Source organism: Bombina bombina, chromosome 6 (assembly GCF_027579735.1).
Source record: "Bombina bombina isolate aBomBom1 chromosome 6, aBomBom1.pri, whole genome shotgun sequence".
Lineage (NCBI taxonomy): Eukaryota > Metazoa > Chordata > Amphibia > Anura > Bombinatoridae > Bombina > Bombina bombina.
The window spans coordinates 815,764,660-815,792,058 of NC_069504.1; the positions used below are offsets into that span (position 1 = coordinate 815,764,660).

Consider the following 27,399-nt stretch of genomic DNA (forward strand, 5'->3'; position numbering starts at 1 on the left):
TTGGCTAACTAGATGTGTTCAATGAGCTGACAGTGTTCCTTCAGCAAAGGATAACAAGGCTAAAAGAAGTAGAAAATTGAATTTTCTATCCGAATCACCAAAGAAAATGTAGGGTTTCCTTTAAAAAAACAAAAAAAAAAAAACAAAGGAGAAACTACATCAGCTTTATTGCACATATTTAAAGTGACTGTAAAGTCAAAATCAAAAGATACAGAATGCAATATTAACATTTTAATTTACTTATATTATCAGATTTTGCTTTGTTCTTTTTGTATCCTTTGTTGAAGAGTAAACCTAGGTAGGCTGGTTGGAGCTAATTAGGGTTGCCTGGTGTCCAGTATACAACCAGGCAGTCCAGTAGTTTTTTAAAAAAAACTGAAACACGTTAATGTCCAGTTTTTTTAACCCTTTCCCACCTGGGTGCTAAGCTTTTTTAAGTTTTTTTTTTTTTTTTTAATTATTTTTTGAAACATTTTTTTTTACTATTTTTTTTCCAGATCCCTAAGACTTACACTGTTGGCAAGGTTAGGCGATTACCTTTCCAACGGTGGGTCTTGGGGGTCTATAGCTGCTTAGATGCCTGAGATACAGCCTTCTAAGCAGCATGCCCCTGCTCCTATACTTAACATTGTTAAGTATAAATAAAGTTGCACGGTGACGTCATCACGTCATTGCGCGTGACGTCACCGCGCATTACGTGAAGCCCCAGCGATGCCTGTCACTATGTAGGCCCGATCGCCGGGGTAGGAGTGGGTTGGAGCCCCCAGATCTCCCTCAAGGTGGGAGAGTGCTAGCAACGGCTCTGAGCCGTCGTTAGCACCAGAGTGGGACATTTTGTGACGGCTTAGCACTGAAGGGGTTAATTAGCACTGAAGCCGTCATTAATTAGCACTGAAGCCGTCATTAGCGCTGAAGGGGTTAAAGTCTTATAGTGTTAAATGTATAATGACTCCTATGCTTTAATTCATTACAAATATGCAGCCAAAAAACGTAGGGGCAGTCAAGGGGGTTAAAATCTCTACTTTTTACATTGGTTACTGGCAACCAAAGAGGTACAGTTATTGATTTGTATGTTGCTGGCAGCCAAGGGGTATAATGACTGCGTAGTTGTTAAAACTTCTACATGGTAGGTCTAAAGTACAGCTCACCTACAAATTGTCCTTTATTTTTATAGAGGACAGCTGGCTACCCTATAGCTAAGGAGTATGCACATGTCTTTAGCAGTCTATTGGCCAGATTACAAGTGGAGCGCTACTATTGCTTTCTAGAAAGCCATATTTGTGCTCCAGTTTGTAATACCAGTGCACGCTCATGTGTGCTGGCATTACAAGTTTGGTGCAATGTGAACGCGACCTCGTATTCGCATTGCAAGGAAGCATTGCACTTACGAGAGCGTGCTTCCATAGGCTCCAATGGGAGCCATGTTCTGATGCCGTCAGAGAAGGCATCAGAACCTCGTGCAGTGAAACGGTAAGTCGGGTAGCGATGGGCAGCAGATCTTAAATATATATGTATATGATTATATAATATATATTTATGTGTTAATATGGGTATTTACAAATAAATACATAAATATATATGTATATAAGCATATACAAGTATATTTACTGGGAACACACAGTTCCCATAGGCCACAATGTAAAGTCACTTTTCAGGGCTGTTTGTTTTTTTTCTAACACCCCACACCTGCTAACTTTAAATCCCCAAAACTGCCTAGTGCCATTATTTTTTATTTAAAAAAAAAAAACCTGCTAGAATTTTTTAAAAAACACAAACTATAATGCCCTCTATTTTGAGGGCATTTGGGGCACTTTTAGAAAATTAACCAGAGATTGTATCTCCTGCAAGGTCGCAGTGGCAATAACCAGCCACTTGTAATGGCTGGTTAATTATTGCGGTAGCACGATAATTTAGCGCTCCACTTGTAATCTAGCCCTATGGCAGCAGCTATAAACGTTGTTGCAAACATTGCTGCTGGATGGCTACAGATGTGCACACTCCTGAGCTCATCTAGGATTACTCTTTCACAAAGATAACTAAGTAAAAATTATAATAGAAGTAAATTGGAAAGTTGTTTAAAATGTAATGCTCTATTCATTCCATTTAAGTTTAATTTCAGCGTTACTGTCCCTTTAAACAATTTGTGATATCTGTGTGTGTATATATATATATGTATACAGATGACTTGCTTAGGAACACATTGGCCTAGATTTATTTAATGTGAGAAAATAATCACCTGTGCTTTGGTGTTCTGGCTTAAAATAGTTTTTTTATGACAGTATTATAATAATTTCCAAATAAATAGATCTTATATTGTTGTGCATGGTACACAAAAAAGAAATGCCACAATTGAAACTATATTTAGCCAACAATAATATATATAAGTATTATAGTGTTCTACAATATCTTATGAGCATCTTATGGGACAAATTTGTAAACCAAATGGCCTATATCAGTGTTTCTCAACGTGGTCCTCAATTACCCCCAACAGGCCAGGTATTCATTATAGCTGAACTAGTGCACAGGTGAAGTAATCAGCTGATGGGTGAAAGCAGGTTAGTAACCATGGTTACTGATCAGCTGATTACTTCACCTGTGGTCTAGTTTTATAAAAAAAAAAAAAAAATTTATAAAAAATTAAAAAATGTTTTTATTTTTTTATTATTAAAATATATTACATGGTGTAATTACACACATAGGACAGGTGAAGCGCTGCCTCACCTGCCTCTTATGACAGCATGTCACTGCAAACAACCCCCCAACAGTAAAACCCACCACCCACACAACCAACCCCCCCAAATAAAAACCTATCTAAAAAACCTAAGCTCCCCATTGCCCTGAAAAGGGCATTTGTATGGGCATTGCCCTTAAAATGGCATTTAGCTCTTTTACTGCCCAAAGACCCTAACCTAAAATTAAAACCCACCCAATAAACCCTTAAAAAAAAACTAACACTAACCACCGACGATCCACTTACAGTTTTCGAAGACCAGACATCCATCCTCATTCAAGTGGCAGAAGTCTTCATCGAAGCTGGCAGAAGTCTTCATCCAAGCGGGCAGAAGTCTTCATCCAGACAGCATCTTCTATCTTCATAGAGTGGCTCTATCTTCAAGACATCCGGCGTGGAGCATCCTCTTCTTACGACGTCTCTTGAAGAATGAAGTTTCCCTTTAAATGACATCATCCAAGATGGCATCCCTTACATTCCGATTGGCTGATAGAATTCTATCAGCCAATAGGAATTAAGGGGGAAAAAATCCTTTTGGCTGTTACAATCCGCCAATAGGATTGAGCTTTCATCCTATTGGCTGATCCAATCAGCCAATTGGATTGAGCTCGCATTCTATTGGCTGATTGGAATAGGGCCAAGGATTCAGTGTATCATAAGTCTTGACAAAGGAGCAGAGTAGCACTGAAACGCGTAGACTAAATCATTGAGGATATCACTGGCTCAGAGAATACAGACCACCAAGAAGAACCTTTCCCCTTGTGTCCGGTTTCCTGATTGGCCCTCCGCAGTCACGTGGGACTGAATCATATGCGACTGGGTAGAAGGGAGTTGCCGGAAATTTCAAATGCAAAGACACTGACAGTACAAAACAGGTTTTGGATTATTTTGTTAACGACAAGTGCAACCCTTCCATAACCCATAACCCCGAAACCAGGGAGAGGAGGTAACAAGCCATCGGAGGTCTGGTAAGGGGAATGTAGATTATAAAGGGACATTCACAGATATAAGCGGATTACCGCAGTAGTATTTGACAATAAAATTACAAATAACCCAAATCAGCTTTTCACTGTTACAACAAGAAAATAAGAAAGCAGATTAACTATATGGAATTACAGCGAAACCAATCATATCCTGCATGAGGATTTTAATTATTCCAGTCTGGAATTTTATACAGTTGTGGCCACAACTTTTACTACTTATGGACAATAACACGGTTTACATATATTTGTTTTATTAGCAAAGAGTGTTTTAATATACATTGTATCATTGTTTTAGCATAGATGGTAACAGTAAAGTTTGTTTCAATATACATTGCTTCAGTAAGATTGTTCCTTGCTAAACGTTTTAAGTTTGGGAATATTAACCCCTAATTGGGAAATAATAATCACACCCTCAAGGTATATAGAATAGTTTTTTTTATACACACAGTTTTTGACACATAGATAAGCTTTTATTAATAGCTGGAGATACACCAAGCTCTTATTAATAGTTGGAGACACACCTAGTGATTTTGTATCCTAAAAATACACTCATTGCACATATACGTTTGAATCACAAGTTTTTTATTAAGAGGATTAACGCTATTGCAGAACAGCAATTCACTGATAGGCATACAAATATATAGAATAGAGCATATTAAGTCTGTAACAATAGTGATGTGGGAGGCCAAGGGTTTAGGGGTTAATACTTTTAGTTAGTTGCGGTGGGCTCTGGGAGCGGCGGGATAGGGGTTAATATATTTATTTAATTGTGGCGGGGTCCGGGCTCGGCGGAATAGGGGTTAATAATTTTATTTAGTTGCGTCGGGGTCCGAGAGCGGCGGAATAGGGGTTAATAACTTTATTTAGTTGCGGCGGGGTCCGGGAGCGGCGGGATAGGGGTTAATAACATTATGTAGGTGGTGGTGATATGGGGGCGGCAGATTAGGGGTGTTTAGACTCAGGACTTATGTTAGGGTGTTAGGTGTAAACATAATTTGTTTTCTACCATAGAAATCAATGGGATATCTGGCAGCATCGAACATAAGCTTTCGCTGCTTTCAGACTCCCATTGATTCCTATGGCATCCGAGGCCTCCAGGGTGACGGATTGAAAACCAGGTACGCTGGGCCGGAATAGTACCTGTTAGAAGTTTGATAAATGGCAAAAGTTGTCAGATAGTGCTGAATTTGTATTTTGAACATCTTTAATGACGTAACCATCGATCTGTGTCGGATTGAAACCGGTGGATCGTATGTTACGTCACAAATTTCAACTTTTACCGGTCTGTAGGCTTTGATAAATGGGTCGAATCAAGCTCGCCACAATTACGCTGCGGAATTCCAGCGTATTTGCGGTTGACGGTTTGATAAATATCCCTCCTTGTAATTACATTTTCTGCAGCGTTACAATAGATTAACATATTAGTAGAGTCTGAATGCTATTAAAACAAAATAACATGTTGTTTGCTGCAATTGATTTTCAATGGCCAAACTTCACCCACCACTTTTCCTATTTAGAGGAGGCAACCCGGACTTGAGTCTCAATAAGGCAGGGCTTGCTGCTGTCATTGTGTTAAAGGAATATGAAACCCATTTATTTTATTTAATGATTCAGACAGTGCATACCATTTTAAATACAATGTTGAAGGAGGGGGTGTGCCTCTGGGTCACAATAACGGGCGCTGCATGGAGCCTACTGATATAACACAGATTATCTGCAGATGATTGAGTCATCCAGTCTCAAATATTGAATATTTGATATTGTCAAACTTTGCAGAGTTGATAGACATATATTATTGTGAGAACTACAGTTGCTATTTGATATGGAGCATTGAGGCCTGTGATGCCTCTTGTGAACAGAAGCTCTCAACACCAGCCCCCCCGCCCCACCCGGTAAGGGGTAAGAAGTGTCACTGATAATTTTGAGTTAATTTCATTATATACTGTATATAGCAAAAATTCAAATGCAATTTCTACAATCACTAGAGGGCCTGCTGTCTAAATAGTCCACTTTGAAAAGGAAATCTATGGAGCATTAAGGTTTACTAAAGAGGAGGTGTCTACTGTAGTGTGCCCTACTTAAGTTCCGATACGTACATTGGAACTGAGAGTTGATGGCTCGTCTACAGACATCCTGTCTGCAATAGCTGAGACAAGAGGAAGACTTTGAACAATGGCAAGGGAACAGGTAGACAGAGTGGAGAGAATCATTTAGTGCCAAAAAATAGCGATCTACAAGACCCTAAGATCCTTAGTGGAGAAGGAGAATTCAGTCCTGATGGGCAGATTAAGTAAAATATAGTGTGGCGATAGATTAGGTGGAACCAGCACTCACCTACAATCAGCGACAACACAGAACAGATCTTGGAGACCCCTAACACGTTCTGTGCCAATTTGCCCTATCAAAATACAGAATCTATATCATGCGCTAATTTATAACGAGAAAAGTCAGCAAACTGGGGATCTCTTTGTTGGAGACTATGCTCCAGATTTATACTCTGATTAAAAGCTCTATGCTACAGAGATCCAGAGTGGGGTAAGACACTGCTGCAACCCACCAGGAGGCCTTTATTCCACTGTCTCCATGGACTAATTTTTTATTTTTATGAGACATATAGTAATAATACTCAAATAAGGTTCATTGCTAACTTTCTCCTCTTTAGACTTTCCAAAATTCTATGGGCCTGCTGATCAGAACCTTGCCGACATGGATAGAAATCACACAAAATATTTGGGCTACCGTACCGACAAGCCTTCTTAAATCATCTTGTTTGAGTGGCAAACATTAGATCATTGTGCCTTATGTCTCTAATAAACCCCACTAGAGGGGTGGATTGTTACTTCAGTGTGTAGCTTTTAGTCTAGAGCTTAGTAAATAGGTGCTCTGTTAAAGGACCAGGAAACCTAACATTTTTCTTTCATGATTCAAATAGAGAATACAATTTTAAACAACATTCAAATTTACTTCTATTATCTAATTTGCTTAATTCTTCAGATGTCCATTGTTGAAGAAATAGCAATGCACATGGGTGAGCCAATCCCACAAGGAATCTATGTGCAACCACCAATCAGCAGCTACCGAGCCTATTTAGATAGGCTTTTCAACAAAGGATATGAAGAGAATGCAGCAAATTATATAATAGAAGTAAATTGGAAAGTTGTTTTAAATAACACACTCTTTCTAAATCATGAAAGAAAAAAATGGGTTTCATGTTTCTTTAAGTAATGTATAGAGCCTTTTTACAGATTTTTGTTTGTGATATACGTTACTAGGGCCATTATGATAATGTGTAATTATTATTATCATGAGGTGCTATACAGTTAATACCCTTATATTCATATTTCTTTGCCATTACCAAATGAATAATGCTGAAGCTAGTTCTGATAATAGCCAACTAAATTGCTATTATTCTTGTGTTATATATGTGGGTATGTGTGGGCATCATACTCCTGCTGCAGAGATTGCTCAATCAAAAATGCACATAGTGTTTATTAGAATAATTGTCCTGACTAGTATTCAGCTAGATATGAGAGTATGACAACAACTTTTTCTTTCATGTAATTGGCAAGAGTCCATGAGCTAGTGACGTATGGGATATGCAATCCTACCAGGAGGTGCAAAGTTTCCCAAACCTCAAAATGCCTATAAATACACCCCTCACCACACCCACAATTCAGTTTTACAAACTCTGCCTCCTATGGAGGTGGTGAAGTAAGTTTGTGCTAAGATTTCTACGTTGACATCCGCTTCTCAGCATTTTGAAGCCCGATTCCTCTCAGAGTACAGCGAATGTCAGAGGGATGTGAAGGGAGTATCACCTATTGAATGCAATGGTTTTCCTCACGGGAGATCTATTTCATAGGTTCTCTGTTATCGGTCGTAGAGATTCATCTCCTACCTCCCTTTTCAGATCGACGATATACTCTCATATACCATTACCTCTACTGATAACTGTTTCAGTACTGGTTTGGCTATCTGCTATATGTGGATGGGTGTCTTTCGGTAAGTATGTTTTTATTACTTAAGACACCTCAGCTATGGTTTGGCACTTTATGCATTAATATAAAGTTCTAAATATATGTATTGTACTTATATTTGCCATGAGTCAGGTTCATGTATTTACTTGGCGCCAAATTTTTTCATTATTTTTTAACCCCATTGCTATTTGCCTCTTGCCTTTTTCTATGTCAGAGGGCTATGCTATTTGCATTTTTTTCCCTGAAACTGTCATATAAGGAAATTGATAATTTTGCAAGATGTCTCAATCTGATCCTATCTCAGAAGTATTTGTTGGAACTTTGCTGCCTGATATCGGTTCTACCAAAGCTAAGTGCATTTGTTGTAAACTTGTGGAGATTATATCTCCGAATGTCATTTGTAATAGTTGTCATGATAAACTTTTACATGCAGATAATGTGTCCATCAGTAATAGTACATTGCCGGTTGCAGTTCCTTAAACTTCTAATGTACATGATATACCTATGAATTTTAAAGAATTTGTTACTGATTCTATTCAGAAGGCTCTGTCTGCTTTTCCGCCTTCTAATAAACGTAAAAGGTCTTTTAAAACTTCTCATAAGGTTGATGAAATTTCAAATGACCGACAACATAATGAATTATCCTCCTCTGATTAGGATCTATCTGATTCAGAAGATCCTTCCTCAGATATTGACACTGACAAATCTACTTATTTATTTAAAATGGAGTATATTCGTTCTTTGTTAAAAGAAGTGTTAATTACTTTGGATATTGAGGAAACTAGTCCTCTTGACATTAAAACTAGTAAACGTTTAAATTCTCTTTTTAAACCTCCTGTGGTTACTCCAGAGGTTTTCCTGATGCTATTTCTGATATGATTTCTAAGGAATGGAATAAGCCGGGTACTTCTTTTATTCCTTCTTCAAGGTTTAAAAAATTGTATCCTTTACCAGCAATTTCAATAGAGTTTTGGGAAAAGATCCCCAAAGTTGATGGGGCTATTTCTACTCTTGCTAAACGTACCGCTATTCCTATGGAAGATAGTACTTCTTTTAAAGACCCTTTAGATAGGAAACTTGAATCTTATCTAAGGAAAGCCTATTTATATTCAGGTCATCTTCTCAGGCCTGCAATTTATTTGGCTGATGTTGCAGCTGCATCAACGTTTTGGTTGGAGAATTTAGCGCAACAGGAATTGGATTCTGACGTATCTAGCATTGTTCGCTTACTGCAACATGCTAATCATTTTATTTGTGATGCCATTTTTTATATTATCAAAATTGATTAGATCCATGTCTTTAGCTATTTTAGCTAGAAGAGCTTTGTGGCTTAAATCTTGGAATGCTGATATGACATCTAAGTCTAAATTGCTATCTCTTTCTTTCCAAGGTAATAATTTATTTGGTTCTCAGTTGGATTCTACTATTTCAACTGTTACTGGGGGGAAGAGATAAAAAAACCTAAGGCTTCTAACCGTTTTCGTTCCTTTCGTCAAAATAAAGAACAAAAAACCTAATCCTTCCCCCAAGGAATCTGTTTCCAATTGGAAGCCTTCCTCAAATTGGAATAAATCCAAGCCATTTAAGAAACCAAAGTCAGCCCCTAAGTCCGCATGAAAGTGCGGCCCTCATTCCAGCTCAGCTGGTAGGGGGCAGATTAAGGTTTTTCAAGGATGTTTGTATAAATTCTGTCCAAAATCATTGGATTCAGAACATTGTCTCTCAGGGGTATCGAATAGGATTCAGAGTAAGACCTCCTGTGAGAAGATTTTTTCTCTCACACATCCCAGCAAATCCAGTAAAAGCTCAGGCTTTCCTGAAGTGTGTTTCAGACCTGGAGTTATCTGGGGTAATCATGCCAGTTCCTTTTCAGGAACAGGGTCTGGGGTTTTATTCAAATCTATTCATTGTCCCAAAGAAGGAAAATTCATTCAGACCAGTTCTGGATCTGAAAATTTTGAATCGTTATGTAAGAGTACCAACTTTCAAAATGGTAACTATAAGGACTATTCTGCCTTTTGTTCAGCAAGGACATTATATGTCCACAATAAACTTGCAGGATGCATACCTTCATATTCCGATTCATCCAGATCATTATCAGTTCCTGAGATTCTCTTTTCTAGACAAGCATTACCAATTTGTTGCTCTTCCGTTTGGCCTAGCAACAGCTCCAAGAATCTTTTCAAAGGTTCTCTGTGCCCTGTTCTCTATAACCAGAGAGCAGGGTATTGCGGTGTTTCCTTATTTGGATGATATCTTGGTACTAGCTCAGTCTTTACGTTCTGCAGAATCTAACATGAATCAACTAGTGTTGTTTCTTCGGAAACATGGTTGGAGGATCAATTTACCAAAAAGTTTCTTGATTCCTCAGACAAGGGTCACCTTTTTAGGTTTCTAGATAGATTCAGTGTCCATGACTCTGTCTCTAACAGACAAGAGACGTTTAAAATTGGTTGCAGCCTGTCGGTACCTTCAGTCTCAGTCATTCCCTTCAGTGGCTATGTGCATGGAAGTTTTAGGTCTCATGACTGCAGCTTCGGACGCGATCCCCTTTGCTCGTTTTCACATGAGACCTCTCCAGCTTTGTATGCTGAATCAATGGTGCAGGGATTATACAAAGATATCACAATTAATATCCTTAAATCCCAATGTCCGACACTCTCTGACGTGGTTAAATCACCAGCGTTTAGTTCAAGGGGCTTCTTTTGTTCGGCCAACCTGGACTGTGATCACAACAGATGCGAGTCTTTCAGGTAGGGGAGCTGTTTGGGGATCTCGGACAGCACAAGGAGTTTGCAAATCTCAAGAGGTGAGGTTACCAATCAATATTTTAGAACTCCGTGCAATTCTCAGAGCTCTTCAGTTTTGGCCTCTGTTAAAGAGAGAACCGTTCATTTGTTTTCAGACAGACAATATCACAACAGCGGCATATGTCAATCATCAGGGTGGGACTCACAGTCCCCAAGCTATGAAAGAAGTATCTTGGATACTTGTTTGAGCGGAATCCAGCTCCTGTCTAATTTCTGCGGTGCATATCCCAGGTGTAGACAATTGGGAGGTGGATTATCTCAGCCGTCAGACTTTACATCCGGGGGAGTGGTCTCTCCATCTAAATGTGTTTTCTCAGATTGTTCAGATGTGGGGTCTTCCAGAGATAGATCTGATGGCCTCTCATCTAAACAAGAAACTTCCCAGATACCTGTCCAGGTCCAGGGATTTTCAGGCGGAAGCAGTGGATGCATTGACACTTCCTTGGTGTTATCAACCTGCTTATATTTTCCCGCCTCTAGTTCTTCTTCCAAGAGTGATCTCCAAAATCATCATGGAACAATTGTTTGTGTTGCTGGTGGCTCCAGTATGGCCTCACAGGTTTTGGTATGCAGATCTTGTTCGGATGTCCAGTTGCCAACCTTGGCCACTTCCGTTAAGGCCTATTGTCTCAAGGTCCGTTTTTCCATCAGGATCTCAAATCATTAAATTTGAAGGTGTGGAAATTGAACGCCTAGTGCTAAGTCATAGAGGTTTCTCTGACTCAGTGATTAATACTATGTTACAAGCTCGTAAATCTGTCTCTAGAAAGATTTATTATCGAGTTTGGAAGACTTACATTTCATGGTGTTCTTCTCATAAATTTTCTTGGCATTCTTTTAGAATTTCTAGAATTTTACAGTTTCTTCAGGATGGTTTGGATAAGGGTTTGTCTGCAAGTTCCTTGAAGGGACAAATCTCTGCTCTTTCTGTTTTATTTCACAGAAAGATTGCCAAACTTCCTGATATTCACTGTTTTGTACAGGCTTTGGTTCGTATCAAGCCTGTCATTAAATCAATCTCTCCTCCTTGGAGTCTTAATTTGGTTTTGAGGGCTTTGCAGGCTCCTCCATTTGAGCCTATGCATTCTTTGGACATTAAACTACTTTCTTGGAAAATGTTGTTCCTTTTGGCCATCTCTTCTGCTAGAAGTTTCTGAGCTATCTGCTCTTTCTTGTGAATCTCCTTTTCTGATTTTTCATCAGTCTAAGGCGGTTCTGTGGACTTCATTTAAATTTTTACCTAAGGTTGTGAATTCTAACAACATTAGTAGAGAAATTGTTGTCCCTTCCTTGTGTCCTAATCCTAAGAATTCTTTGGAAAGATCCTTACATTCTTTGGATGTGGTGAGAGCTTTGAAATATTATGTTGAAGCTACTAAATATTTCAGGAAGACTTCTAGTCTATTTGTTATATTTTCTGGTTCTTGGAAAGGTCAGAAGGCTTCTGCTATTTCCTTGGCTTCTTGGTTAAAGCTTTTGATTCTTTAAGCTTATTTGGAGTCGGGTCAGGCCCCGCCTCAGAGAATTACAGCTCATTCTTCTAGATCAGTCTCCACTTCGTGGGCTTTTAAGAATGAAGCTTCAGTTGATCAGATTTGCAAAGCGGCGACTTGGTCCTCTTTGCATAGATTTACTAAATTCTACCGTTTTGATGTATTTGCTTCTTCAGAAGCAGTTTTTGGTAGAAAAGTTCTTCAGACAGCTGTTTCAGTTTGATTCTTCTGCTTATGTTTTAAGTTTTTCTTGTCATTAAAGAATAAACTTATAATTTGGGTTGTGGATTATTTTTTCAGCGGAAAATTACTGTTCTTTATTTTTATCCCTCCCTCTCTAGTGACTCTTGCGTGGAGTTCTACATCTTGGGTATTGATATCCCATACGTCACTAGCTCATGGACTATCACCCCACTACTTGGCTATTCGTTAAACTGAATTGTGGGTGTGGTGAGGGGTGTATTTATAGGAATTTTGAGGTTTGTGAAACTTTGCCCTTCCTGGTAGGATTGTATATCCCATACGTCACTAGCTCATGGACTCTTGCCAATATGAAAGAAAGGAAATTATGTTTTTTTATAAAGCTAGTTCATTGATGAAAATGGCGGAATATAGGCTCCATTAAATTCCAATTATTGTATAATGAACCAAGCTTTAAATATTCCTTTTTGCTATGCAGGGTATATAACTTATTGGGGGAGACATGATAATTTAATAGATGTCTATGGGATAGATTACAAGTGGAGCTCTTATTTATAGTGAAATGCTCATGCAATGATAAATGCCGACAGCATATGCTGTCGGCATTTATTGATGTTCGCTTGCCCTATAATAAGGATATTAGCTAACAGAAAATGAATTAACCTACATATAAATTTTCATAAAGATTTTGAATCTTTTTGCACGGCTTCTGTTTGTATTTTTATTACGACCCTCAAGAAAATCTCCCTAAGGGTGATGGGGAAACCAGACGAGTACTCTTTGCCCAATGTGCTGAGAAAGAAGGCTGAAATGATTGTCGGGGTTGCCATTTCCCTTGATCAGGTGAAGATTGCCTGGTATTTCATGGGCTGGACTGACCTTGTTAGGCAGGATCAGACTGATATACTACATCAAAGTTCTACCCTGTAATAAGCACAATTGGGCTAAAATAAGCTACCCCCAGGGGTGATTCCATTCTATGATATTAATCTGCTCTAGTTAACTAAAAAATAAGATTAAAATAACAGGAAAACTGAGCTAAATAAATAAAACGTACTGAAAAGTTTTTTACCGTGTATACTTATAAATGTTATATTACTGTCTTTTTAAATTAACTTTCTAAAAACTAACATACATCAGAAGAATTCATATACTATTTCTAAATATATGTTTTTGAAATAGTCTAAAGGCTTACAATTGCATTTAAAGGAACAGTCTACTCAGAATTTTGTATTACACATTCCTCAGTTTTGCACAACCAACACGGTTATATTAATGTACTTTTTACCTCTGTGATTACCTTGTATCTAAGCCTCTGCAGACTGCCCCCTTTTTTCAGTTCTTTTGACAGACTTGCATTTTAGCCAATCAGTGCGGTATTGAGAAGAATGTTATCTATATGGCATACATGAACTAGCGCTGTGTAGCTGTGAAAATCTGTCAAAATGCACTGAGATAAGCAGCAGCCTTCAAGGTCTTAGAAATTAGTATATAAGCCTACCTAGCTGTAGCTTTCAACAAAGAATACCAAGAGAACAGAGAACATTTGATGATAAAAATAAATTGGAAAGTTGTTTAATATTGCATGTCCTATCTGAATCATTAAAAATTCAGTAGCAACAGTAACTAACAATGTAAGATAAAATGATACAGCAGTTTAGGTATAAATATGCACATATGTAAACAGTTGGACCTACCCTCTTTCTTTCTATCTATCCTTAGATCTTGACTGGTGAAGATTGGAATGCGGTGATGTACGACGGTATCAAGTCTCAGGGTGGTGTGAATACTGGAATGTTATTCTCAATCTACTTCATTATCCTCACACTTTTTGGGAACTGTATCCTTAAAATAAATTTATTTTAGTATAGCAATATACAGTATGTACAAATAATGAAGCATACAGTACAATTATTTGGGGCAATACAGAAGGGTAATATGACTGTTCTCTGTGTTTTCAATTAACTTACCCTGAATCTCAGACACCTTGCTTAATGTCTTCTTGGCCATCGCTGTGGACAATCTTGCCAACGCTCAGGAGCTTACTAAGGTAAGATTAAGGGCAGGTTAGTAGTAAGGTAATATCCTTGATCCACTGCCATATACAGGCTAACGAACCAGTAAGTAAGACTTTTTTATTATTATTGAGGATTGAAACAACAATAGTACAAATAAAATACTATACAGTAAGCAAGTGATTTTACTATCACAAATATATATGACATTGAATGAAACAGTAACTACTTAGACAAATAACCCAGTAATGAGTTGCATAGCATAACAGTACATCTGTAAAATGATACAAAAACTAAATAACACTATCAATCCATCACAATGAGGTCAAGCTTGGACCTCTGTATATAACACACTGTTTACTGTAAATACCAGGTAGATGGTACATGAAATATAGACCACTTATGGACATTCTTATATATTGTAAATTAAGATAAACCTTAGAACACACATGGGATTGTTCCTTTCGTTTCTTAGAGAAATAGGCTTATAGCCATGCTGTCTAGTGATCATTTATACTTAAGTATAACAATAATAAGAAGTAGCTAGTGGAGCTTTTACACTGTCATAAAAGGCAAGGATATTAAGTAAATGCTTATTGGGGTTAACAACAAATAAATCTAGATAGGAACATAGGACCCAATGTACTTAGCAGCATATGCTGCTTTTGAGCCCTTATGGGGCGTGCCTGTTTCCGCAATGTAAAAAAGTATTTGGCAACAGTCCATTTGACGCCGAGAACCTTGTCCACACCTGACTTAGCCAAAACCGAGAACCTTGTCCACACCTGACTTAGCCAAAACCGAGAACCTTGTCCACACCTGATTTAGCCAAAACCGAGAACCTTGTCCACACCTGACTTAGCCAAAACCGAGAACCTTGTCCACACCTGACTTAGCCAAAACCGAGAACCTTGTCCACACCCGACTTAGTCCATGGGGCCATTAGTAAGTATTTAATCCCAGACTAATGCTCAGGTGAGTATCTGTAGATATCTGATTCACATTATAACTGCCAGATGAAACAGATACATACAGCACAGTAATCTGATCTCCCAGCCTAGATTAGCTGATATGGGAAGAATAGGGCTATGATAAATATTTATATGCGCACCTGCAAACGTCCAAATGAAAACTAAAAAGTGAAGCCTTCTTTGCTAAAAGCATAAACTTATTTCACTTCATAGTAGGGATAATATACAGATTTACTAAAAAAACTTCTTGTAAGCAAGTGAGCGGGAAGGTTGAGTCTTTGGGGCATATTTTTCAAGCTCCATATGGAGCTTGATGCCCCTTGTTTCCTCGCGGTCTAAACACCGTTGCTCCGTAACTTATCAGAACTGCCGGTGCAATGATGAATGCCGACAGCGTATGCCGTCGGCATTTATCAATGTGTAGCGATGTGCAGCGGTCATGATAAGCTACTTCGTATCATGTTCGCTCGCACATTGATACATATGCCCCTATATGTAAGAAACCGAAATCTGCTTTAAGCCAAATATACATGTCTGTTAATACAGAACTGTCAGGCGAAGAACTATAGCAAGTGTATATTTCAATATACTGACTTCTAACTTATAAAAGGAATCTTCTCTCTACGTACATACTTACAAACTTAACCTTAAAGGGATACTAAACCCAATTTTTTTCTTTCATGGTTCAGATAGAGCGTGAGATTTTAAGCAACTTTCTAATTTACTCCTATTATCAATTTTTCTTTGTTCTCATGCTATCTTGATTTGAAAAAGCAGTACTGTAAGCTTTAGAGACAGCCCATTTTTTGTTCAGCACCTGGGTAGCACTTGCTGATTTGTGGCTAAATGTAGCAAACCAATTAGCAAGCACTACCCAGGTGCTGAACTAAAAATGGGCCGGCTCCTAACCTTTCATTGCTGCTTTTTCAAATCAAGATAACATGAGAACAAAGAAAAATTGATAATAGGAGTAAATTAGAAAGTTGCTTAAAATTGCATGCTTTATCTGAATCATGAATCAGGAATCATCTCTTTAAACTAGAATTTACAACGCAACAGACTTAACTGCCACTAATAATATAAATCTTACCAGAATAATCATTCTTATAATCTGCAAGACACCACAGAAAGACAGAATACGGCATATGTTACAGGCTTATAAAATAAATACATATAGCGGTCTCATCTCTATAGGATATCTAAGCGGGTGTATAAAATCATTGCTTGGAGGTAACTATTCAATTCGTCAAAGAGATACACTCCTCATAATTAAGAAAAGATTATAGGTTATATAAACCAGGAGCAGAGGATACCTCTATAAAAACCTTTTGAAGCTACAAATATAAGAGCGTGAAAAAAGAAAACTATCATTGTGAGGCTGTTATTGTATAAGAGCATAAGGCTAATAAAGACATACAACTGTGAAGAATCTACTTGGTGTTTACCGAGCACATACGCTCTATCCCAGTTAATTATATGAAGGGTATGTATAGACTTGAAATGCTTGTTGAATCTTTTAAAGTGTAATTTATAGAGAGTGCAACTCGTTTATAGCCTTACACCATCAGCTCGATATTGTATGAGGTTACAGATAAGAGTTAAAGGGACTTGAAACCCAAAAAATGTATTTCATGATTCAGATAAAGAATATAATTTAAACAACTTTCCAATAAAGTTCTATCATCATATTTACTTCATTCTCTTGGCATCATTTGTTGAAGGAGCAGCAATGCACTAATGGGAGCTAGATAATGCATTGGGTGAGCCAATATCATGAGGCATTTATGTGCAGAAACCAATCATTAGCTCCTGAGTCTACCTAGGTATCATTTTCAACAAAGGATATAAAGAGAACAGAACAAATTAGATAATAGAAATGAATTGGAAAGTTATTTAAAATCACATGATTTATCTGAATCATGGAAGAAGAAAAAAAATCGGGTTTTATGCCCCTTTAAGGGCTAACTCTGCCCTGATCTTCATATACATATAAAATATCAAAGTGGTTTGTAGCAGCCACTAATTAAAGTCCCTTATGGCCAATGCTCTGAACAAAAACAATTATTTGCTCTTGTTGCTTACATCTCTCCTTGGTCATAGCTGTTCTGACAAGCTCAACCCTGCACAGCTCACTGCTAACTCAAATATCATCATTGCGACTCTCCCCACTCTCTAAAAGCCTAGAAACTGCTGCAGGCATAGGCAATCCAGAGAACCAAAGTCTTCACTTTCAGTGCTAAGACTAGCGCTGGGTTAACTGTGGTTCTGATTTCCTCCATCATTAACTGATCATGCCATGTCTCTGTTGACAGTGCGGATCAGGTCCGCCAGACCTCGCTGAATACGGAGAGCAATACGCTCTCCGTATTCAGCATTGCACCAGCAGCTCCTGCAGAATCGCAGCCAATCGGCTGCCAGCAGGAAGGTGTCAATCAAACCGATCGTACTCGATCGGGTTGAATTGCGGCGATGTCTGTCCGCCTGCTCAGAGTGGGCGGGCAGGTTATGGAACAGCAGTCTTTAGACCGCTGCTTCATAACTACTGTTTCTGGCGAGTCTGAAGACTCGCCAGAAACACGGGCCATCAAGCTCCTTTCGGAGCTTGATAGATAGGCCCCTATATTGTAAGTGGAAAGATGGCTCAAAAGTGAACTCTGCAAGTTGTACTTCAGTAGTAGGGCCCTCCGTTTCTGAATAGTACTCTAAACCCTAAGCTTTCATCAAGCACCATATCTCACTGAGGACGAACAAGCTCTGTGGTATTGTTGTTGTATTCTTGCAAAAATTCTTTTAAAATAGTAAAAAGAATCCTCCATAGTAAAATGTAAGACCTGTAAATCTCTGAACTGAAGTAGTATTATCAGTGACTCACCACTGCTTATGCCGTCTGTTTTCCTTGGGCCATTGCAGGCCCCTATGTTCCGGATCTGGTAGCCGGTGTAGGTCCCCAACTAAATATATACGTGTGTTTGGTTTGCATAAATAATTGGGACATATCTCTTTTTTCACTTCTGGTATAGACCATCTTGTTTTTATGTATTGGAAGATAAAATAAATAATCCGTGATAATAGCCCTTACTGAACTAACCTTATATTTTTACAGGATGAACAGGAGGAAGAGGAGGCAACAAACCAGAAACTAGCTCTTCAAAAAGCAAAAGAAGTGTCAGAGGTCAGCCCACTGTCTGCGGCCAACATGTCTATAGCTGCGTAAGTAAAGTGGCCTTGATTTATTAAAGCAGAAGATGTAGTGCAGGATATGTTGGGCTCTGTATTGTGTTATTTATTGAATATTACACGATGATAGAGAATGGAAGAAAAGTATTAGTTTCAAACCTATTTGGAGAGGAAAACTCACAGTCTACTCTTCCTCTTTGTCTCTTCTCCGTGTTAAAGTTTAAGTCCTACAATTATTTGAAGATGTAGCTGATTTATGAACATCTGCTTTCCTGCTACATAACATACTAATGACATAAGTTCATTGTTTGTTTTATATTGTATTGATTGATAACATGATACGTCAGATAATCTGATAAGTATAAATGTAAGAATTGATAGTTTAACCTGTCCACATTTAAATGTTTTAGTTTTCTTTCATAAGGTGATGAGAGTCCACAAGTCAATACTCCTGGGATTCAACTCCTGGCCACTAGGAGGAGGCAAAACATTACAAAACTCTAAGAGTGTTTAATCCCTCCTACTACTCTGGTATTCTGTTATCTTTGCCTCTCAAGAGGAAGGTGAAGAAGTGAGATGCTCCTATTTCTTTGTGAACAAAAAGAGGGTTCTCAAACCTATGTGAGACATTTTCTCCCTCTCAAGATTCCTGGATTTATACAGAGAGAAGTATCAGAGTACTTAGGCAGTGAAAATAATTTTCCTGCAGGAATTTATCACTAGCCTACCACAGGTGTCGCAGGGACTGGTCCCTTAGAGTCCTCCTTTTGGATTAGTCTGCCACAGGTGTCGCAAGGACTTGTCCCTTAACCTCCTCCTTTTGGGTTGTTGTTGTGCTCTTTGTGATATGCTCTACTGTTGCTGACACAGCTCTGGATGGGCTCTCTACTGGAAATAGTCTTTTCTGATGCTAGAAGTACAGTAGAGTGGGTGCATCTCAAGGTAACTTAGGACATTTTATATACTACATAGACTGCAGGCTATTAATAGGTACATACATTTTGAGGTACATCATAGACAGGGGACATACACATGTAACTAAGGTGGACTAATTCCACCTTTATTATTTAGATGTTTCATAGGGCTTGTTTCCATTGAGTTGTTAAAAATGGAGCTATAAACTACCAAAGTGGCTGACAGCTAAAAGTAATTTACGGCTCCATTTTAGTACCAGGTTTCCATTGAAATATGTTGTGCAGTGCGTGCAGTCGGTCTTTTAGTGTATGTGTTAGTTAACACTGTGTTAACGCTTCCATCCGACGTTGGATTTCTTGAAAGTTGCGCCATAACAACTTTGTTGCTATAGCAACTGGACCTTACACTGTAAAAATTATGTTTAACGGCTGCACTTCAAACCTGTGATTGCCTCTAGAGAGTAAGACAAGGGAGTTATGTAGATCACAAAACAAAGATACATTAAATTTATGAAAATGTGTTTTATTTAAGGAAAAACATTTTTTTTGTTTTATTTATTTTTTTTTAAATTTATTGCTATATGTAATATTTATTGCTGCCCTAGGCATAGGCCTTGTTGGAATTGTGGAGATATGTGCTTCATTATATTTTCCTTCTTAATATGAGGAGAGTCCACGGCTTCATTCATTACTTGTGGGAATACAGAACCTGGCCACCAGGAGGAGGCAAAGACACCCCAGCCAAAGGCTTAAGTACTTCCCCCACTCCCCTCATCCCCCAGTCATTCTTTGCCTTTTGTCACAGGAGAATGGCAGAGAAGTGTCGGAAGATTCAGAGTAGTCTCTTATGGAGGGTAGTACCCTTCGGTATGGGACTGGAGTTTTAAGTAGCCTTGTCAGCCTCTCAGTGAGAGCATGGGCGAATGTTAGGGTCTGGAGATGCAGAGAGAGTCTTTCTGTGAAACCATCCAGACTCATATTAACGGCTCCTAAGCAATCAGTGTTGACAAGTTTCACTGCCTGCTTCTATCACTCAAGTTCATGTCAGGTGCGATACTACAAGACTGTCAAACTTGAGAGGCTGTGTGTTCCACGGCGATGATTCCGGTAAGATTGTTTTATAAACATATGACAGGATCATAGTGTGACTCCTTTTATCTGTATGGAATCAAAGGTTAATGTCTCCGGAAGAGAATTATTGAACAGGGGGGATTTACGCATAATTTGCTTTATTATGTTTTATGTATGAGGTGAGGCTCAGGCAGATGTTGGAACATTCAGGTTTTACTTTCGTTTTTGGATAACTGCACAGCCTGTTAGGTTTAGTGCGCTTATTCCAGGAGCAGGGGTGGCCTTGCATGGCACACCACATGACTGGGTGTGGTCTCATTGATTTCCTCTTTCCTGACTGTGCGGTTTACAGGAGACAAAGCAGTTTCTTTGTGGGGCCTGGGTCATAGGCGGTGGTGAGTGCCCCAACCATTGGAGGTATAAAGGTGCCATTTATCTTTTTCTATAGTCTATCTTGAAAGCACTAGCTATGGAGGACTCTGATAGTCTACCACCACACTGCCGTGAATGCACCCAATCCCGTCTCATCTCGGAAGTTAAGCAGGGCCAGGCCTGGTCAGTACCTGGATGGGAGACCGCCTGGGAACACCAGGTGCGAACGTTAGAGGATACTCCCTCTTTACCTAAATCTTATACCTGTTTTTTTTTGTGAAGAGGCTACGGTATACCCACCTGCTCAATTATGTTCCACATGCCTTCATAAAGTACTTATATCTAAGAAAACCAAGATGTTTAGTACCACTGAGCCATCCACCTCTGAGGGGTCACCGTCCCGTGAGGTGCATTCCCTGCATTCATCTCCTATTACACATGCAGCTTCCCATTGCACTGCTAATCCTCCTTCAGGAGGGGCCCTATTACCACCAGACTTTGCTGACCAGCTACAAACGGCAGTGTCTGCGGCCTTTAGTGCTTTACCTCGCCCTGCTAAGCAAAAGGTAAAATATTGCTATCCTTCCCAGGAGTCATCTACCAACTTGTTGGATTTATCTGATACAAGATTATCCGCTGATGAGAACGCCTCCGATACTTCAGAGGACGTTCTTTCTGGGTCGGAATTAGCTGCCTCTAAACCTCCGGCTGCAGAGGAACCAGACTTTAGATTTAGGATCGAACACTTACGCTTTCTGTTAAAAGAAGTGTTGGCTACTTTAGAGGTTCCAGAACCTAAATTACCTGAGGAACCTTCTATTCCTAAGCTTGATTTAACTTAAGGGTTATGAGTGCCACAGACTTTCCCGGTTCCTGTAAAGATGGCTAATATTATTAAGAATGAATGGGAGAGACTTGAATCTGCTTTTTCCCCTTCTTCTTTCTTTAAAAAATTGTTCCCGGTTCCAGACTCCCAATTAGAGTTGTGGGTTTCCATCTCTAAGGTGGATGGAGCTATCTCCACGCTTGCTAAGCGCACTACTATCCCACTTCTTTTATCTGTGATACAAATATGCAGATCATTCGCCTGAATGCCAAGACATCAGGTTTTTCTGTTCTAGCCCCTAGGGCACTCTGGCTGAAGTCTTGGTCTGCAAACATGACTTCAAAATCTTGATTACTTTTTCTTCCTTTAAGGGGAAGATTCTTTTTGGTCCAGGCCTGGACTAAATCATATCCACGGTCACTGAGGGCAAAGGTGCCTTTCTACCGCAGGATAAGAAGAGTGAACCTAAAGGACAGGGTCCTAATTTCGTCCCTTTTGTTCGGATAAATCCCAATGCCAGCAGCCCTCCACGAAGCCTGATCAGTCCAAGGGAACTTGGAAACCGTCTCAATCTTGGTATAAATCCAAGCAGAACAAGAAGCCAGCTGAAACAAAATCGGCATGAAGGAGTGGCCCCCGATCCGTTGCTGGATCGTGTGGGGGCAGACTATCTCTTTTTGTGGAGGCTTGGCTTGGGAACGTACAAGACCCTTGGGTTCTGAAGGTCATCGAACAAGGGTAAAGGATAGGTTTCAAATCTCATCCACCCAGGGGCAGATTCCTCTTATCAAACCTATCTTTAAGTCCAGAAAAACGAGAAGCTTTTCTTGGGTGCATGAGGGATCTCTCCTCCCTGTGAGTAATTGTGCCGGTACCTCTAGCAGAGAGAGGTCTGGGGTACTACTTAAACCTTTATGTGGTCGCAAAGAAGGAGGGTACGTTTCGCCTGATTCTGGACCTAAAGTGCTTAAACAAGTTCCTGTCTGTACCATGGTTCAAGATGGAGAAGATAAGGTCCATCCTGCCCTAAGTTGAAGAGGGACAGTTCATGTCTACAATATATGCTTACCTTCATGTGCCAATACACAAGGATCACTTCAAGTTCTTAAGATTTGCATTCCTGGACCAGCACTTCCCGTTTGTTGCTCTTCAATTTGGTCTAGCTACTGCCCCAAGAGTCTTTACAAATGTTCTGGGGGCTCTATTTGTGGTGGTGAGATCCAGAGGTTTTGCAGTAGCGCCATACTTGGACGACATTCTGGTTCAGGCTCCGTCCTGTCGGCTGGCAGAGGACCATTCAAGAGCTCTTCTACTTCTTCGATCTCATGGATGGAAGATAAACTTAGAAAAGAGTTCTCTGGTCCCCAGTACCAGGGTGGAATTCCTGGGTACGATAATAGATTCCATATCCATGAAGATATTTCTTACAGACCAGAGACGTTGCAAAATTGTCCAGCATAGATATCATCCCATTCGCCAGATTCCATCTCAGACCTCTTCAGCTGTGCTTGCTGAGGCAGTGGAACGGCGATCACTCGGATCTGTCTCAACAGATTTCTATGGACAACGGGTCGAGAGAATCGCTCTCTTGGTGGCTCTGTCCAGATCACCTGTCCCAAGGGACATCCTTCTTGAGAGCATCCTGGGAGATTGTGACTACGGACGCAAGTCTATCAGGATGGGGAGCTGTTTGAGGTGCCAGGAAGGCACAGGGCCTGTGGACTCGAGAGAAATCTCTCCTCCCGATCAACATTTTGGAACTTCGAGCGATCTTCAATGATTTTAAGGCTTGGCCTCTTCTAGGTTTGTCCCAGTCTGTCAGATTCCAATCAGACAACATAACCTCAGTGGCTTACATCAACTATCAGGGGGGGGAACAAGGAGCTCCCTAGCAATGAGGAAAGTATCTCGGATTCTGGAATGGGTGAAGGCCCACAACTGCTCGCTATCAGTGATCCATATCCCAGGTGTGGACAACTAGGAAGCGGATTTCCACAGCAGACAATCCTTTCATCCAGGGGAATTGTCTCTCTATCCCGAGGTGTTTGCGGAGATTTGCAACAGATGAGGGATGCCGGAGATAGATCTCATGGCGTTCCAGCTCAATTGCAAGCTACCCAGATATGGGTCGCAGTCCAGGGATCCCCAGGCGGAGCTAATAGATGTATTAGCAGTACCTTTGAGGTTCAATCTAGTTTACATTTTTCCACCGTTACCACTTCTCCCTCGGGTAGTGGCCCGCATCAAGTAGGAGCAAGCTTCTGCAATACTAATTGCTCCATCATGGCCGTGAAGGATGTAGTTTGCAGGCCTGGTGGGGATGTCTTTATCTCCTCCATGGAGGTTACCTTGTTGCAGGGATCTGCTGGAACAGGCTCCTTTTGTTCATCGGAATTTAGATTCTCTGAGGCTGACTGCGTAGAGATTGAACACTTAGTCCTAGCCAAGAGAGGTTTTTCTGAGAGAGTGATTGATACTCTCATTCAAGCTGGCATAAGGTCAAGGTGTCCAGGATTCTTTCCTTTCTCCAGGAGGGTTTGGAGACGGGCCTTGCCGCTAGTTCCTTAAAGGGACAGATTTCGGCTCGCTGAGCTTCCTGATGTTCAGTCTTTTGTTCAGGTTCTTTCTAGAATCAGGCCTGTGTTTAGACCTACTGCTCCTCCTTGGAGCTTAAATCTTGTTCTGAAAGTTTTTGGTTGAGGAGCATTATTTGCTTAGCATATGAAACAGCAGGACATAAGCCTCCTCAGAGGATTACGGCTCATTCAACCTCGAGCTGTGGCTTCATCTTGGGCCTTCAAGAATGAGACCTCTATGGAGCAGATTTGTAGGGCGACTACCTGGTCCTCCTTACATACCTTTTTAAAGTTTTACAAATTTGACGTTTTTGCTTCGGCTGGAGCAGATTTTGGAAGAAAGGTTTTGCAGGCTGTGGTGCCCTCAGAATAGGGTCCACCTCTCTTTTACCCTCTTCATTCAGTGTCCTCTAGAGCTTGGGTATATGTTTCCCACAAGTAATGAATGAAGCCATGGACTCTCCTCATATTAAGAAGGAAAACATAAATTATGCTTACAAGATAATTTCCTTTCCTTCTGTATGAGGAGAGTCCACGGCCCCGCCGTTTCTCCATTGGGCGGACCAAAATTTTTATTATTCTTCTGGCACCTTTTATACCCTGATATTTCTCCTTCTGTTCCTTGTTCCCTCAGCAGAATGACTGGGGGATGAGGGGAGTGGGGAGGTATTTAAGCCTTTGGCTGGGGTGTCTTTGCCTCCTCCTGGTGGCCAGGTTCTGTGTTCCCACAAGTAATGAATGAAACCGTGGACTCTCCTCATACAGAAGGAAAGGAAATTATCTGGTAAGCATAATTTATGTTTTTATATGTAAATACATATTGATATTAAAATAGGAACATAACTGCAACTGGTTCTATAATACATTTATATTTCTTTGTGTATTTTATGTTTTTTGTGCACTGAGTTAGCAGAGCAGTTACAGTTAGTAACTGAGCTATTTCCCTCTCTTTTTTAAAATCATCAACTGCTCCTTTGTTTCTGCGTGCAATGGCCATTTTTCAAATGTGTTTATAAATAAGATATTTTTATTAATTATTATTCCGTGTTAGATCTTTATGCAGTGCATTAATACTATTTACTATTATAGGAATACAGACACAAAGTGGCACACGGTATAAAGGCTATACCTTTTATTAGAGCAACGTTTCAGGGCTCCTGCCCCTTTCTCAAGCTAATTATAATTACAAAAAACACATCCTTTATAGACCTAACATAAAACAGGTAACCAATAATCACACATGGGAGGGGTTAGCAGGAAGTGACATCATCACAGCTCTTTTTACAAAGAAGAAAAACACTTTTTTAACATTAACCCTATATTAATTATGTGTGTATTAGGTTGCCTGATTAAAAACAAATGCAGCAAATTACCCACCATTTTAAGTATGATAATAAACATAATTTCTCCAACATTGGTGTGTCCGGTCCACGGCGTCATCCTTACTTGTGGGAATATCTCTTCCCCAACAGGAAATGGCAAAGAGTCCCAGCAAAGCTGGCCATATAGTCCCTCCTAGGCTCCGCCCACCCCAGTCATTCTCTTTGCCGTTGCACAGGCAACATCTCCACGGAGATGGTTAAGAGTATGTGGTGTTTAGTTGTAGTTTTTTTATTCTACTATCAAGAGTTTGTTATTTTAAAATAGTGCTGGTATGTACTATTTACTCTGAAACAGAAAAAGATGAAGATTTCTGTTTGTGAGAGGAAGATGATTTTAGCAGACAGTAACTAAAATCGATTGCTGTTTCCACATAGGACTGTTGAGATGAAGTAACTTCAGTTGGGGGAAACAGCAGACTTTTCTGCTTAAGGTATGACTAGCCATATTTCTAACAAGACTGTGTAATTCTGGAAGGCTGTCATTTCCCCTCATGGGGACCGGTAAGCCATTTTCTTAGTCTCAAACAGAATAAAGGGCTTAATATGGGCTATAAAACTGGTAGACACTTTTATGGGCTAAATCGATTGCTTTATTTGGACATTTTATACATGTTTATGCTGATAATTCACACTTATAAACTTGGGGAACGTTTTTTAACGTCAGGCACTATGTTAGACACCTTTTCCAGTCAGGAAGGGCCTTCCCAGTTGTAGGCTGAGCCTCATTTTCGTGCCATTACTGCGCAGTTGTTTTTGAGTGCAAGACATGCAGATGCATGTGTGAGGACCTGAAAGTAGTTGGAAAAGTTCCTAGAAGGCGTAATTTGGTATCGTATTCCCCTCTGGGCTTGGTAAAGTCACAGCAAAGGCTGTAGCTGGGACTGTATAGGGGTTAAATCTGTAACCGGCTCCGGTTTCGTTATTTTAAGGGTTAAAGCTCTGAAAATTGGTGTGCAATACTTTTAATGCTTTAAGACACTGTGGTGAAATTTTGGTAAATTTTGAACAATTCCTTCATATATTTTCACATATTCAGTAATAAAGTGTGCTCTGTTTAAAATTTAAAGAGACAGTAACGGTTTTGTTTTAAAACGGTTTTTGTGCTTTATTGACAAGTTTAAGCCTGTTTAACATGTCTGTGCCTTCAGATAAGCTATGTTCTATATGTATGAAAGCCAATGTGTCTCCCCCTTCAAAATTGTGTGATAATTGTGCCATAGCGTCCAAACAAAGTAAGGACAGTACTGCCACAGATAATAAAATTGCCCAAGATGATTCCTCAGATGAAGGGAGTAGACATGGTTCTACATCATCTCCTTCTGTGTCTACGCCAGTTTTGCCCACGCAGGAGGCCCCTAGTGCTTCTAGCGCGCCAATGCTTATTACCATGCAACAATTGACGGCTGTAATGGATAACTCCATAGCAAATATTTTATCCAAAATGCCTGCATATCAGAGAAAGCGCGATTGCTCTGTTTTAAACACTGAAGAGCAGGAGGGCGCTGATGATAATTGTTCTGTCATACCCTCACACCAATCTGAAGGGGCCATGAGGGAGGTTTTGTCAGATGGGGAAATTTCAGATTCAGGAAAAAATTCTCAACAGGCTGAACCTGATGTTGTGACATTTAAATTTAAATTAGAACATCTCCGCGCACTGCTTAAGGAGGTATTATCTACTCTGGATGATTGTGACAACTTGGTCTTTCCAGAAAAATTATGCAAGATGGACAAGTTCCTAGAGGTTCCGGTGCACCCCGACGCTTTTCCTATACCCAAGCGGGTGGCGGACATAGTGAATAAGGAGTGGGAGAAGCCCGGCAAACCTTTTGTTCCCCCTCCTATATTTAAGAAATTATTTCCTATGGTCGACCCCAGAAAGGACTTATGGCAGACAGTC

General features: G+C 39.8%; 1 protein-coding gene and 1 pseudogene across 1 annotated transcript in view; both read left to right on the plus strand.

The window, feature by feature from the left end:
• The window catches only part of CACNA1A (calcium voltage-gated channel subunit alpha1 A), a 632,851-nt gene that overhangs the window by 266,983 nt on the left and 338,469 nt on the right, over nt 1–27,399 (plus strand). Inside the window, exons 15-17 of the mRNA XM_053718181.1 lie at nt 13,918–14,035; nt 14,178–14,245; nt 18,285–18,391. Coding sequence (XP_053574156.1) covers nt 13,918–14,035; nt 14,178–14,245; nt 18,285–18,391 — 293 coding nt within the window. The remainder of the gene's footprint in view (nt 1–13,917; nt 14,036–14,177; nt 14,246–18,284; nt 18,392–27,399) is intronic.
• On the plus strand, nt 20,829–20,947 carry LOC128665260 (uncharacterized; annotated as a pseudogene).